Source organism: Arvicanthis niloticus, chromosome 5 (assembly GCF_011762505.2).
Source record: "Arvicanthis niloticus isolate mArvNil1 chromosome 5, mArvNil1.pat.X, whole genome shotgun sequence".
NCBI classification, from domain to species: domain Eukaryota; kingdom Metazoa; phylum Chordata; class Mammalia; order Rodentia; family Muridae; genus Arvicanthis; species Arvicanthis niloticus.
Window position 1 is genome coordinate 49,785,982 of NC_047662.1, and position 16,066 is coordinate 49,802,047.

The 16,066-nt window shown below is 43.1% G+C and overlaps 1 protein-coding gene across 5 annotated transcripts in view; it reads right to left on the minus strand.

The window, feature by feature from the left end:
• Dnajc6 (DnaJ heat shock protein family (Hsp40) member C6) overlaps positions 1-16,066 on the minus strand; it is a 146,061-nt gene that overhangs the window by 41,264 nt on the left and 88,731 nt on the right. For all 5 annotated transcript variants that reach the window (XM_076934609.1, XM_034502410.2, XM_034502408.3 and 2 more), the window contains 3 exons: positions 4,215-4,365; positions 3,190-3,239; positions 2,948-3,096 (listed from right to left, as the gene is read on the minus strand). In XM_076934609.1, coding sequence (XP_076790724.1) covers positions 2,948-3,096; positions 3,190-3,239; positions 4,215-4,365 — 350 coding nt within the window. The remainder of the gene's footprint in view (positions 1-2,947; positions 3,097-3,189; positions 3,240-4,214; positions 4,366-16,066) is intronic.

Consider the following 16,066-nt stretch of genomic DNA (forward strand, 5'->3'; position numbering starts at 1 on the left):
AGGACCCGCTGCATGCCTAGCTCCCACACTGAGCACCTCCACAAACTCCATAGTTATTATTCACATTCACCTTTAGAATGCCCTGCAATCTCTCTCCAAGCAGGCTTAAGTGCCTTGACAACAAGAATGGAATATTTCTACTATAGCGACAATGTTTAACATTTCTTGACACATCCTGCTATTTTTGGAAATATTTATTAGCCATGCTGGGTACAGTTCTGTATATCAAATAAAATAAACATGGTTCCTGGTCTCCTAGGGCAAGTGAGAGCAGCCCAGGATAGATGCTCAGTGCATAACCCCTCTTCCCTTTTTGTCAATTAAGAGCAGTAGCAAGAGCTTTAGTTACACTATTGGATGCCTTTCTTTATAAATATTTTTATAGGGCTCATTGGGTAAAGTGTTTGTTGTGTAAGAATGAGAACTTGAGTTTGGATCCACATAAAAGTCAAACACGTGGTAGCTTGCATCTATAACCCCAGCACTGGGAAGCAGAGAATGGCAAGTCTCAGGGGTTCACTGGCCAGCCAGTCTAGCTAAGACCCCAAGCTCTGGGTTCAACAAAAGACCATGTCTCACAAACAAAGGTGGCGAAACAAAGAAGATACCCCCGTGTTGGCCTCTGACTTCCACATGATCCTGCACACACACACACACATGCATACAAATATATAGCATGGGGTGTGGGCTTTAGAAAAAGCTATGCAAGCATATCTTCATATGTATAAATGCTTCTGTACCAATTTTATAAATCTAACTTTCAGTAGGAAACTGAGACTGTCACAAATATACCAAAAGCAAATGAAACTTCTATGAAATAGTGTTCAGGATATTCCATTGTCCTTTTGTTGTGGACATTATGGCATTTAGTTAGTGTCCAAATAAGAAAATTTCAAATACTTTAAGCATAGCACTGCACGTCTGTAATCCTAGCACCTGGGAGCTAAAGCAGGCAGAGCGAAAGTTCAAGACCATCTTGGGCTACGTAGCAAGACCCTGACTCAATAAACAAAAAGACAGTTGTATTCCATAGAACATCAAGCTCCACTGATATTTTAAATCTCTTTGTTGGAATCACTCATATAGTAGAGGGAATGACAGTTGGAAGTTTATTATGATAGATTTTAAGGAACTACATGTAAAACTCCATCACAGAGTGGAAATTTCAACTCAACTACTTCAAAATGGTTTTATTGCTTATCTGCCTTCCTGTCTGTCTGTCTGTCTGTCTGTCTGTCTGTCTGTTTGAGACAGAGTCTTGCTATATAGCCCAGGCCAACTTTGAACTTGCTGTGTAGCCCAGGCTGGCCATGAATGTGTTATCCTCCTATCTCTCCCTCCAGTGTGCTAAGACTACAGATTTTACCAGCTTCAAAATGGTCTCGCCAGTACTTCTCAGGGAGAAATCCCCACAGCAGACGTAGGAGAGGTGTCCAAGACATCCCTTAGAAACACAGATTCTTGCTCTGCCCACATCCTGCTGGAGCAGAAGTTGGTGTCTAACAAGCCATGCAAGCGGTTCTCATGCACAGACATTCAAGAGTGCTCTAAGAACACAAAGATTCTTAACAAAACTTTCCTATCTTGTTGACTGTTAGGACAGAAAGAGATTTGGTAAGTACATGGAACAATTCTTTTGTGGGGCTGGGGTGGGGGACAGATGTGGAGACTAAGCCCAGAGATTATCAAGAGCAATCAGAATCATAAGCAAAAAGTATTTTTCCCCTTTTTCTTCTCCTCATTTTTGGGAGGAGAGCACAAGGATGGGGGTGGACCTGGGAAGACTGGGACATGAGTATGATGGGATACATCATGTGCCATTCCCAGATAATCAATAAAAATACTATGTTGGGGGGAAAATGAAAGAAAGGAAGCCACACAATTGCTGTGTGGTTTGTGGCAAATTACCTCACTTCTCTGGGCCTATTGTATCCTGCCCTGCGAGAACTCTTGAATTGTGTGTGTGTGGTGTTGCATGTAAAATTCTCCATGCTGTGTAAATACTTTATAAACATTGGTTGCAGCCCTTTCCATTATCAACATTCATGATCATATTACAAAGACGAGGTATAGGAAAGCAAGCCAATAGTCCCAGAACTTGAGAGGCAGAAGCAACGAAGCAAGTTCAAAACCAGCGTGGTCTATCCTGAGAATTTCAAGTCAGCCAAGGCTATGTAGCAAGACATTGTGTCACTAAAATTTTAATTTACAAGTTAAAATAGTATCACCAATCCTACGGTAAAGATTGTTCTCATGCTATCCTTCATTTATAAGATGCCGGAAATACATTACTATTTTAATTTAATGAGCATGTTCTCCCTCTCTGCACATCTGTATACTTCATATGTGAAGTGTCCTCTGAGGCCAGAAAACTGTATTACATCCCTACGACTTGGAATTACAGCTGGTTATAAGCCACTATGTAGGTGACAAAAATTAAACCTGTATCCTTCGAAAGAGCAGAAAATGCTTTAACCTCTGAGCCATCTCACCAGTCCCAGAGATAAATTATTCTTAAAATCGTCTGTCTATACTGTTGTAGCTGCGCCAGCTTCTACTGATGCCCATGTAGACTTATTGAGGAAGATTAAAGGCATCATCAGAAACTATGATTTTCTATACCAAATTCCCCTGTGCAACAGTTGCATTTCTAAGTTGAGCTTCATAAATAGCCACCTATGCTTCGAGCTGCCAGCTTCAGAGGTGTTTCATTGGCAGGCACATATTCTTGTAATGATTATCACCCAAGCAAATTATTTTATATTTTCAGAATATTTTATAACAAGATTTTTGCGCTTAAAAGGGTCCGGAGCTCATAGTTCCTCACCTCATGTGCCTGTGAAAAAGGGCCCCAAGGATATCTTCCAAGAGCAAAACACTTTCAACCATGCAGAGAGTCAAGCAACAGCACTCTCAACAATCCTTTCTCAGTGGGAAAGCTCCTTACCCGGCTGTGGAACTTGGCAGTTCGGTAAGACTTGGGTGACAAATTGTATACTGTGTAGTGGTCAAGATGTCTGGAATCCAAAAAGCTACGGATGTCATCAACCTGATTCCTGAATCCTATGTCAACACTGTCCACAGGAAAGGACATCACTAGGAGAGGTCACACAGAAAGAAGGCAGGTTACACAGATCTGTGTCAGGATGAACAGTACCTCAGAGCAGCCAACAAATATGAGAACCTTACCGATAATCCTGGAGGTGACATAAGTGAAGTCTAGGTCTCCCTTTGTGTAGCTAAAAGTGAGGGAGGAGAGGGCACTCATTAGAGCAATCCAGATACATCGAGGTTTCTCTATCACTTAAACATTATGAACCAAGAAACTTCCGGCGTGGTTTGATCTCCTCGATCTCTTTCCTCTAATCACTGAGAAGGCAGCCCACATCCTCTGGCTTCACCACTCACCCATGCATGATGCTGCCCTACACAGGCCCTTTGGCGAGCAATGGAAATCTCAGAATAGAACTGCCGTGTCTTTCCTAACACTGATGGTTCCAAAGTGTCTGTCTATCTGGAACTCTCTTTCCTAATTGTGAGCTGCTATGAGGAAAGAAGTGCCTGAGAAAAAGCAAAAGCCTCTATGTCCCTTCCTACCAAGGTCCTGGTTAAGCAACAGAGGAAATAGGAAAGTTTGCCTGTGAAATGATTAAAATGTTAATATATTGGATTTGACATTTGACTTCTGTATATTATAACAGAAAATAAATGAATAATTTTATAATTCTTAAGAATAAAAAAATCCTACTGTTATTTATGTAAAAATTTTTCATATGGGGGAAGAGAAATTAACTTTCCCCACTAAATAAATGTTGAAGGACTAGCGTGATACAAAAGCGGTCTCCATGTCAGCTCTCAGACTGCCTGTGCACTATCTGATCCAATTCTCTAGCCACTCAGAGACACGAATCCTATCAGATAGTTTGACACCTTGCCTTACACCATATAGTTTATATGCAAAGACACTGCATTGTACTCCATAATGTTTATAAAGCCAAAGTCAGTGATAATCCTATGCTAACAGACCAATGAGCTGAGACCCACCAGGCTGCACTTGTAGCTTCAAAATAACTTAACATTATGGTTTATGTCGATCAGAGTCAAAAATTAGGTCACAAAGTTGACACTATGTCAGTCCAATAAGAGGTTGGCAAGCAACCAAAAACCCTTGGAAGCCTGGGCTCCACAAGCCTCACCAGGAAGAATATACACACCTGCTAACAGACTGGATGACTCTGGAGGATGTATCTTTGAGGGTGTCCTTCAAGTTGTCCTTCAGGTTACTGAATAGCCTCCCTGCTCCACCTTTCACCATGTCAAAAAGTCCTCCCCCATAGCTGGGCTCCATGTCTGGAGATGAGGCACCTGCAAAGGAAAAGCATAAAGTTACTACAGTGCGGAATAGCAAGCCCTATTAATCCTACAACGTGCATGTTCTGTTTAAAAGCCTGGGACTGTCCCAGCAATTGTGGACTGCTCTCAGAATATATTGACTGAGTGTTAGCAGTGCTGCCTGTCCCCAGAAAGTACAAGGTAAGTTGTTGAACATTCAGTCTTAGGAACAGGGGTCTCCAGAGTCATGCTGTCCAATTCCAAGGCCACTACCCACAGCAACGTAACCCTTCCATCACGACTAGAACTATGTAGTGGCTGTGACTTATCAGACATTTCTGTGTCTCTTTCCTTGTGACTACATGAAATTGTACCCCTTGTGGCTGGCTCTAGTCAGCACTATTGATATTTGGGTCAAGTGCTCCTTTGTTGAGGTACCACCTGCTTAGCAGGGTGCTTAGTCAAATCTCTAGCCATTACAGAGTCTGGTACTACCTAGAGATCCAGGCATCCTCTGGGGCCTTGGAGCGTAGCCTCTTGGCAAATGCAAGGAAGAGGATTCTATTTTTGTCATTTGTTTTCCTGAACTCTAATCAAATGAGGTAATTTTCTTTGTGCTTACTGGCCGGAATAATGCTTGTGTTTTGAATTTCAAGTACCTACTGTACTCTTGATATATGTCTATAAATATGCCACTCTTCCATACTGATCACAAAAGCTACAGATGCCTGATGCACCATTAGGAATCTATTAAAAAATGCTGCTGTATTGGAAATCTCCAAGAGCAGTGAATGCTGGTGAATAAATGAATGGACATGTGAGCAAATGTTAACAGTGTTCTCCATTTCCCAGACTTTCCTATCAGCAGGGGCACTATTTAGACTGCTCATGCAAAACAGTTCCCCACAACTGGAACTTGTTATTATTATTCCTACTGAGAAACAGTGAGACAGGGTCTCATTCCGAAGCCATGGCTGACCCAGACTTCACAGTGATCCTCCTGCCTCAGCTTCCCACATGCAAGGACTACATGTATAAGCCACTATGTCCAGCCTATTACTCTAATTTGTACAGTAGGAGAACTGGAGTCTCAGAGAAGAAGGCAGCTCACGGACAGTTTCCGCTAACTAGAATAGCCAGTCATTCATACCCATGTGTGCAATTCTAAAGTCTAAATGAGAACCATCCCCATCCCACCATCTCCAGCCCCACACAAATCCACAATTCTGACAACTGTGATCAAAATAGTCTTTCCTTGCTATTTCTTCATGACTCTCCTCCAAGCCAAAAAATAGCCATCTTAGAGAATTAGGGTGTATCCAATTCCCAAGGATCATCCCAGCTGAGTCTATGGGCTGTTTCATTCTCTCTTGGAAGGTTCAGGATGGGTCATGAGACCCTCATCTAAGTACCCAGCTGCTCACACCAGGTGTATGCACTTCTGCCTTGGGTAGGGGATAAGCAAAGAAGAGTTGAGGGGGCAGGGAATCCATCTATACAACTAGAGGGAAGCTCTCATCCTTGCTGAGTAAAGGTAAGGCCTGTTGGGGGAAGAACACTCACATCCCTACTCACAGGAAGTAACCCCTCATGTACACAGGCACTGTAACAAAGCCCAGTAAACTCATTGGTTTCCTAAAGTGAATTTTGGAGGAGTCGTGCTTCAGTGTGTCATTGGGGCCTTAGGGGTAAGGATAGAAAGACACTGCTTATGTCCTTTAGGAAGGAATTTCATCACCTCTGCCTTATTCATCTCCAGCCCCTGTAATCACCTCCTGATCTTCTCATCCTCCTAGTATGTGTATTTCATCCGGCAGATCATTGCTGATGTGCCTATGACCAGAACCCGCAAATTTGCAAATATCAAACCAACCACACTTATGCATTGTGTAGGCAGCCTGAACTCTGGTGACCCCTCTGTTCCACAGCTTGAGTGAAATGCCAGGGCCTGGTCTAACAGCACTGGAGACGAATGCTACAAACATTAAGACGGCTCTCTTCTGTTCTGCTTCCTATCGTATTCCGTACTTTTCTATTGCTATGATTAAAAAGCAAGACAACTCATCGATGGGAGGGTTTCTCTGGGCTCCTGGTTCCAAAGGGATAAGAGCATCGGGCCAGCAGTAGCAGGTATGTTGGCTGGAACAGAGTTGAGAGCTCCACCTCAAACTGAAAATACAAAGTAGAGGACGCTAACTCAAAATGGTGTGAACTGTTTGAAACCTCAAAGCCTGCCCACAGTGACATACTTCCTCCAGCAAGGCCACACCTCCCAATCTTCCATAAACAGCCACCAAATGGGGATAACGTCTGAGATTTATGGAAACATCTCGTGCAAACTACCACACCTATGAGAGAGGGCAGATTATCTCCCTTTAAGAACATACATGCATAAAATAAACAGTATCCCATTAAATATACTGAGGACAGAGAAGCATAAAATGCTGTCACCACTTACACCCCAAAGTGCTCTGTCTGCACACCGTCCTCACCACTTTCAGGGAGGACATCAAGTTGATTATCTAGAAATCTTGCTGGCTCTTAGTTTCACGCTGGCTCGGAACACTGAGGCACAGACCCGTCAAATGATATAAATGTCTTTGATCACCGAAAACTCACTCCTGGCATCTCAGATCTCACTCTGCTCATTAGAGCCCTGGAATGCTGTAGAAGCCAGAATGACTTCCCAGAGCTCATTTATAACACTCATACAACCGAACCGCGTTGCATAAGCCGTGACACAGAAGGCATAATGGCTCATTCAGGTGGCCATGCTAGCTTTTCTTAGTGAGCGACATTAGGTGTCAAGAATACAGATTCTGCGAAGGGTATTTTTGTCTCCACTAGATGAAAGAAAGGGAAAAGGGCTTTCAAAAACGTAACAGAGCATGGAGCTAAATGACATGGTCAGAGAATGGCAATGCAGAAGAAAACAACGGCGTCGGTACAGCAAGACTGAGCACTGGCAATCTCAGTCATTTGTCTGTCTTTATATAGTCTAAGAAGCCCCAGTGACTTTCATATGTTTTAATTGTCTGGGAACAAAAAGTCAAAAGGTACATCAGTTCATACCATATGACAATTTTCTGAAGGCTGACTTTCAATGTCTAGAAGTAAAATGTTATTGGAATTCAGGGCTAGAGGTGTAGTTCAACGGTAGATCACTTGCATGGAATGCACAGAAAACAAGAACAGAATGAGATTTATGTGTTTATGTCTGGTCAGTGGCTGCTTCCGTGCTGCCATGGTGGAGCTGAACAGCCGTGACACACCTGACAGCCTAAAATATATACCAGCTGGCTTTTCAAGGAAATTTATTAACCTCTGCACCAGATTATCCACCTTAAATGTTAGCTATGGGAATCATGCTAGCCAGGGTCCAAGGATGGAAGAGGTTACCAAGGTCAGAAGTGAAAGTGCATGAGTACCATATAAGGAGAAAAGTCCCCGCCTCTGCTTCAGCTCCAGGCAGATTCTTATCTATGACATTCGTCTTTTTAAAACCTAAGCCCACTAAAGGCACATGTCAGAGCCGTACCCTGTCTCCCCACTAGCCAACCCTGTGTAACTCCCAAGAATGTTTGAAATGAGTTTCCCTGGGGATTATCAGTACTTAGGAGAGCAGCAACATTGCAGCATTGTATCCGGCACACAGATTGCCTGACTAGTTCTTACAACACTGTTGAGTCCTAGGAGAGGATGCCTTCCCCTTAAACTGCTCACTGCCTGTTCACCCATTGGCATTAAACTGGTTTTCAAGGAAGACTGGAGGCAACTGAATAGTCATTTGGAAAATACACCTTTCAAAGGCTGGCACAATGTCCAGGTGGTCCCCACTGCCTCATCGTGTGAGAGAGGTAGAAAAGGGAGGTGAGGCTGCCCTTCATGGGCATCGTATCCACCTGTGACAACTGAGTCACGACACTGAGAGCACCGAGAAAAGAGGTGGAAAATGTCGACAAGCCCATAATAAACACTATCATCCCACACACACACTCCCACGGCTCAGGCAGTGCACTTGTCAAGGGTACTCTGGACTGTGTGCAGTCTTACTTGGTAACTCCTAAGAAGGCATACTCTCCCATGCAGTATTGTATCATGAAAAGACTCAGAGGAAGAAAAAAAAAAAAAAACCATACTGACCATGGAATTGTTTTGAGTGAGCAGCACTATAAATGATGTATTTTAACTTATTTTTAATTGTGTATGAATTTTAGTTATGTTTCTGTTGCTGTGAAAAGACATCATAACCAAAGCAACTTATAAAAAAAAAAAAACCACTTAATTTGGGGTTCATGGATCCAGAAGGTAATAGAGTCTATGACCATCATGGCAGGAAGCATAGTGGCAGCAGGCATGGTACTGGTACAGTAGCTAAGAACCCACATATTGAGACAACAACCATAAGCCGAGGGGTGGGGGAAAATGAGTGAGCTAACTGGGAATGGTGTGGGTGTTGACACCTCAAATCCCCCCACCCAGTGACACACCTCCTGGCCACACATCCCAATCTTTTCTAAATTGTCCCACCAATTGCAGAACTAGCGTTCAAATTCAGGAGCCTATGAGGGCTATTATCACTCAACCACCACAGGGTGTCATGGGTATGCTTACTGGCCCAAGGAGGCCAGCAGAGGGCATTAGCATCTTTGGAACTGGGGCTACATAATGTAAGCCAGCCTGTGGGTGCTGGCAACTGAACCCAGGTCCTCTGCAGCCAGTGCTCTTAATTGCTGATCCATTTCTCCAGCCCCAAATGATATACTTTTAATGGTAAAGAAATTGATTGAATATTCCTAATAATGCTATGCAGTAACTATAATTAGCTTGTATGTGTGTGTAGATATATGTATATATAAGCTAATTATATATGTATATATACATAAATATACACACATACAATTAACCATTAAATTATCTTGTAGAAGAATACAGATAGTTACAACTAATCATAAAAGAAAAACCAAAATATAAATATTATATGCAATACTGGTAAGAGATAAACACTGAAGTGTAAAGAAAGAATTCAGAAGTGCTATATACTTCGGGGGTTGGAAGACAGGATGTGGTATAATCCAGGCTGTCCTTGGGCTCTACACAGGATGACCCAAAACTCCTTCCTGAAGGATCCATTTCCCCAGTGTTGAGATTATAGGCATATACCACCACAGCCACCTCATAAATTATAATTAATATAAAAGAATAACAACACTAGCCCAGACTTATGAGATGCCACTTATGACCAGTCACTGACCTAAATGCCTAGTTCGCAGTGACACTAATCTTCACATTACTTCAGAGGCTGATCCACTGTTCTTTCCATTCATGCAGAAAGACAGATTCACAGGCCCACCAGGAACCTCCCCAAGCTCCCACCATCACTGTGTTAGGGTTTGCAGCCAGCCACACTGTCCCAGAGCCCAGGCTATTACCCACTACAGTTTCAAATGGCATTGAATTGTAAAGTTATTTTGGGGGAGGGGGAAGGGGGGTTCTTTAAATGATTTTCTATGCCTCGAAGCTTCACAGTTAAAAACACATATAAAGTAAGAACAATAACCAAGTGCTGTATGTATAGTTCACTACATGCTTAATAAATGGCTGTGGGGCCCTTCTGCGCATCTCAGTTCTAATAGGAAAATTTTTTGATGGCCTCTGAGAAGCAACCCTGCTTACCCCAGCCTTCTAGCGACACCTATGGCTCTCTAACTGCAAGCAGGCTGAACATCCTTCTGCTGAGATTCTATCTAAGACCTGGGTCGAGGACCTTAAGGATAGAGAAGGGATGGCAGTGAACATTTAGCAACGATCAAAGGGCTGGGGCCATCAACCCTCCTCAGTGGGTCTTCCAGGCCTCCACAAAGACACCTCCCCAGAGTCTTCCATCTGTCTTTCCAGAAATCCCTATCCCTGGTTCTAGTAACTGTTACTGTTCAGGGCCTGCTGGCTTGTTAGGTAACACTGATAATAGAATCTGGTCATGTTGTCATTCTTTTTCACCAGGACCATTTTCGTGTGTGTGTGTGTGTGTGTGTGTGTGTGTGTGTGTGTGTGTGTGTGTGTTTAAGTGTCACCATGATACACTTGTCACCTGGCATCTACAAAGTTGGTAGGTGTAAGAATGAGATCTTAGACCACAAAGTGCCTTGGCATGCACCATCACAAAAGGCTTCCTTATCCCAAGGTAACAGATATTTCAGTCTTGATTTCCCAGCAATTAAACAAATAGATCACATAGGCATAATAATAAGATTTCTTATTAAACAGCCTACTGCCTTGGCTTCCAGAACCATTGTTCCCTATTCAGCCTACTCCAGGGAGCCTTCAAGGGGAGAATATAAACTCTGGGGGAAGATGCCTTAGACTTGAGAGTGGCTCTTCCTACTCAAAGCCTATATAAGCTGGATCAGATCACTATATTCCCCCCAGGACCCTTTATTCCCTTCCAATGGAAACAACTAGAAACAAAATTTTCCCACATGCCTCATGGTATCAATAGGATCCAAGGAGACCACGTATACTGATGATTTTAAGAAATAAATTCTTTTATAAATGATCAGGAATTGTAGTTTGCATTCTTAGAAATTCAGCTCTCTTAGTAAATGATGCCAGGGATTGCCTACAACAGCAAGTCAGAGAGCATATATATGCAAGCACATGAAATAAGCTTAACACATAGAAAAATAAATTAGTAAAATTAAGTGAAAAGTATCTGATGCTCCCTACGCCAAACAAGGAGGTAGGGACTAAACAAAGCTGGCAGTATTTTAATGCAGGCTGCTTATTAGTCAGAGTGGGTTCTGATCTCACTTTGCTACTAGAAGGGCATGCAGCCTACAGCTGCTATATAACAGTTGATCCTCAGGAAAGAAGCACCCACGTGCAGCTGTGGGAGCTAACGTTCTGCTCTCGGCTTGAGCCCAGCCATATTGTGAATATCCAGTAAATGACAGTTAGCAGGGGCTGCGGAGAAAGCCGTGACCGATGCAGCCAGCATCACAAAGGGCCACATTGTTCTGATTCTTAGTTGGAACAGCCAGACTGGAGAGCAATACAGCAAAGAGGGCCCTCTTTCCAGAGCTTCTAGATGCCATGCATATAAAGTTTTCACTGTGGGGATTCAGAATCAAAACTGTTTAACAGAAGCGGAACTTTCTGTAACTCTGAGGTTCTATTTTATATCTTGTAGAGCTCTGGTATGGGGCACCTATTATAAGCTACTGGCAGAACACTAGTATTCAGATTTGATACTAGGACATGGATTTGATATCACCATTTTTAAAATATTATGTGACTTCTGCGAATATAAAATATGGGAATGAATCACAGGATTCCCTAAGTCCCCTCCAGTTCTAAAACCCTTTGATGGTATCATCTTCATAATAGATTAGAATAGAAAGACTTCCCATTAAGCGTTATAGTCTAGGCACTCTATCAAGTAGTTTCTATAAACTATAAAATTAGACCCTCATACGATGCATATGGGCATACAGCATCTGTTGTTGTCAACTTGACACGCCTGGGAAGAGGTATCCTCGGCTGAGGAATTGCTTTCATTGGATTGGCTTTTGGACAGTTCTGTGGCATTTTTCTGATTGCTAATTGATACACTCCTACTGTGAGAGGGAACATTCATAGGACTGTGGACCCTGGCCACTGAATGTGTACTGGGAGCAAGCAAGCATCAGCATCTTTCATGGACTCTGTTTCAGTTCCTGCCTCCAGGTTCCTTCCTTGAGCTCCTTCCCTGGCTTCTCACAATGATAGAGTATAATCTGAAAGCTGAAATAAATCCTTTTCTCCCCCACATTACCTCAGGTTTATCACAGCAACAGAAAGAAAGCAGCAGCCCTCTAGGAGAAGCTGGGCTCTGCTTAGGTTTAGGAATGATACTGACAAAAGGAAAATGCACAGAGGGTCGGCCCCCCTCCAAGGCCTCAGTTCTTACCTACCTCCCGACCATGCCTCCTTTGTGAGAGTCTTTGTCTTTCATGCCCCCCATGCCATTTCCCACATTACTTTGCAACTCTACCTCAGGATTCAGAGCAGACTGATGTGTATAAAAATGACTCAACAACCCTGGCTCCAGGATTCCAGTAAGAGAGAGCCAGTTCCATGCTTTTTCACATCTCCCTAGGGGCGTAGAGGACCCAGCAACACAGTAAGCGCTCAGTAAACATATGAGATACTAATGTTTGATGAGAGGACCATAAAATAGATAAGGATAGTTAATTAAGAAACCAATACTAGCCATTCTTTCCCAAAAGGATCTACAATATTAAAGAAAAAAAAATGTAAAAGCCAGGTATGGTGGTCTATCCCTTTAATCCCAGCACTCAGGAGGCAGAGGCAGAAGGATCTCTGAATTTGAGGCCAGCCTGGTCTACAGAGTGAGTTCCAGGATATCTAGGGCTATGGGGGCCTAGGAGGAGATAAGAGTAGGAAGAACAAGAAATATAATGTAGATGAAAAACACTGGGCCCCGAATTTGAAACCAGGCTACAACTGGCAATCCAAACTCTACCCAATGAAGCCTCACATGAAACAATACTCAGATGGTGTCTGTTCAAAGAAATAGACCATAAGATGCTCTCAATGTTGGAATTAGCTAACAAATACTTTCAAGCTCATAAATATCTTCAAAGAGCTTAAGGGGGGGGAAAGTCTTGAAAAAGAAGTGAAGAAGGAGAAGGAGAATGAGAATGAGAAGGGGGAATTCTAGAATTGAAAGTAGAAAATAGGAAATAAAATTTTTGTTAAATAAACGAGGGCAGAATAGAGAGCCGATCGTAGTAGTGGTGATATGTGTCTATAATCTCTTAGATGAGCACTTAGTGGTTCTCAACCTTTCTAATGCTGCAACCCTCTAATGTAGTTCCTCATGTGGTAGGGGGACGTAATCCAAAGCTCAAGAACCACTGACTTAAAAGGATAGGATAGGAGAGTCATCGGTTCAAACCAAATCTGGGCTACATAGCAAGGTCCTGCAAAACAAAGGCTGAAAACTACAAGAACAAATTAGCAAACTTTAGGACATCAATTTATACCATCAAGCAGGGTGAGTGAGTGACCCTTAGGTTCCAGAGGGCTTGGAGGTCAAGCTAAAGAGTGTGAACTTTTAGCCAAACTCTTTGTGTAACTCCTTGTACAGTTTGGTCCTCGCCCTAACACACCAATAGCAAAATACAAGGATCGGCGGATTTGCAGAGCTGTTCATACAGTAGATTTTTCTGACAGGGGGATTTCCCCAGGGATAGAACATCCTTTGGTACAGCAGTTCTCAACCTGTGGGTCGTGACCCCTTCACAGGCTCACCTAAGACCACCAGAAAATACAAATATTTATATTACCATTCATAACAGTAGCAAAATTATAGTTAAGTAGCAACAAAATAATGGTATGGTTGGGAATCTCCACAATATGAGGAACTGAGTCAGAGCTGCAACATTAGGAAGGTTGAGAACCATTGCTTTAGTGTTTATTTCAAAAGCCAGTATCCCACCCCAAGGCACCTGAAGGAAATTTCAAGGCAGTTTTTCAGCATCTAACTCCCTCAAATAGGTGTGGACATAGGACCCAGTAATAGTCTGTGGTAACTCATACAATGCATAAAAATGTTCAGTGAGGCTTGGCGAGTTGTAGGAGAACACAGCCTTGTAGGAGAACACAGCCAAGTGCTGACTAAACAGGGAGGATGAGAGGTCAGAAGATGAATCTACAGACAGAAAAAGAAAAAAACCCACAGCAAGCACTTGGAAGAAAAATCTGCTACTTAACTACAAATAGAACCGTCTACATAGCAAGTAAAGGCACTGGCCACTAAGTCTGACAACCAGAGTTCTATCCTGGGGACCCACATGGTAGAAGGTGAGAACTGATTCTACTTCAAGCTGCCTTGTCACCTCCACATGCACTCCATGACCTGCATACACACATAAAATAAATGTAATTTAAAAAATTTAAGGTAACTGGCTATTGCTTCATTTCATGGGTCTCAATGACAAAGAAAACTACCACTATTGGTCCAACTCCTAGCATGCCTGTGGTTTAGGAAACACTCTAAATAAATGTAACCTTATCTCCTCTGTGTGTACACACCAATCACTGAGCAAATTCAATCAGTGAGCTGGCTGGTGCACTTCTGTGCTTAGCTAGACTGAGTAGCCAGCCGGCCAGGTTTAAACTTTACTCACAGCAGCCACTGGATCACAGGCACGTGGTTCCTACCTTCTCTCTAGGCCCTCCCATTCAAAAACTGACATCCTCTGTGTTACTTTTCCCCAAGAGTCTCAGCTCCAATGGTAGCTCCCTGATAACCGGGAAAAGAGGAAAGGCATTTGCTACAGGCATAGTCTGACGGAGAGGGTGTAGGCCAGCTGGGTTTGGTAGTACCTGCTGTTAGCCAGGCACTTGGGATGCTGGGAACATAGAAGGATTGAAAGTGAGACCTTGTGCTGAGTGAAACAAAGGGAGAGAAGGAAGGGAAGGAAAGGAGAGGGAGGGGAAGAGATGCTTTGTGAGCAAACAGACCTGGATAAACAACACTCGCCTTCCTTTTTACCTATATGATGGACAAATTATAATCTGCTTAGATCTCAGTTTTTCCAATTGCAAACTGAAAACATATGGCATCCTCCAGCCATGTACATGACAAGGATCTAATGAAAAGACATATGAACCTATTCATCAACTAAAAGGCATCACAATTCTTGCTTACCTACCTAGTCCTGTGTGGGGCAGTGGGGAAAGGGGTAATAATTAATAAAAGGGAAACCAAAACACCACAAGGAAAGAAATGAAAACATGGTGTGCATCACAGCACTGCCATATCCTTCATCCTTTTGGGGGTGGGGGGAGGGGAAGGAAAGGTCACGTGGCTTTTGTGTGACTACTGCAAAAAGGAAGCCTAAGAGGTCTTCTTCAAGGAGTACTTCACAGGGTAAATCTGTCACACATAAAAGGCACACTGTTGGCGTTGGTGGCATTTACAACCCAGCCAAGGGTACCTTTAGGCACTCAGTGAGTGTGGCAGTGCTGGCTGGACCAGACAGTACTCAAGAGAGCTCACCACCTGGAATTCAGGAGGCTTTCACTCTACTGCAGGCTTTTATGCTGTGTGGATTTGAGTAGAGAGGCCACACCCTCAGGAAATGGTCCTGAAATCCTCCTGTGTGCCCCATCCTGCAAGCCCCCTTAACCAAAGGAGTCTCTCTCCCTGCTCCCACTGCCAGCAAGCTGATCTGGCTGTCTTCCTTGTTTAATTATGCTCGAATAACCCTGACAAGGCTGGCTGAGCCTAGCTGCAAATCATGACAGTGGAAATCCTAAAATAAAAGCAAGATTAACGACATGACCTCAATCTTGACATGAAGGTCCATTAATTGGAAATCATGGCCTTAATTGAATTCTCGGCATAGCATCGCCATCTGGATTAAATTTTCTGAGGCCTATTTTCTCACCTCTATCAAGATAACTGACGTGTGCCAATGACAACTAAGCTCAATACTGAGCTCTGAAGAGAAAGACAGGTAATTGATTACTTCCCTGGCATGTTAGTTACCCAACCATCAGATCAGTCTGAAGTCACACTTTGAAGGGGCCATCACCATCACTTCCACTATTCTGCTTTCTCCATGGTCAACCATGTGATGTGTAACCTCCCTGAACCTCTGCTTTGAGATATCAGGTATTAAAAGAATCACACACACACACACACACACACACACACACACAC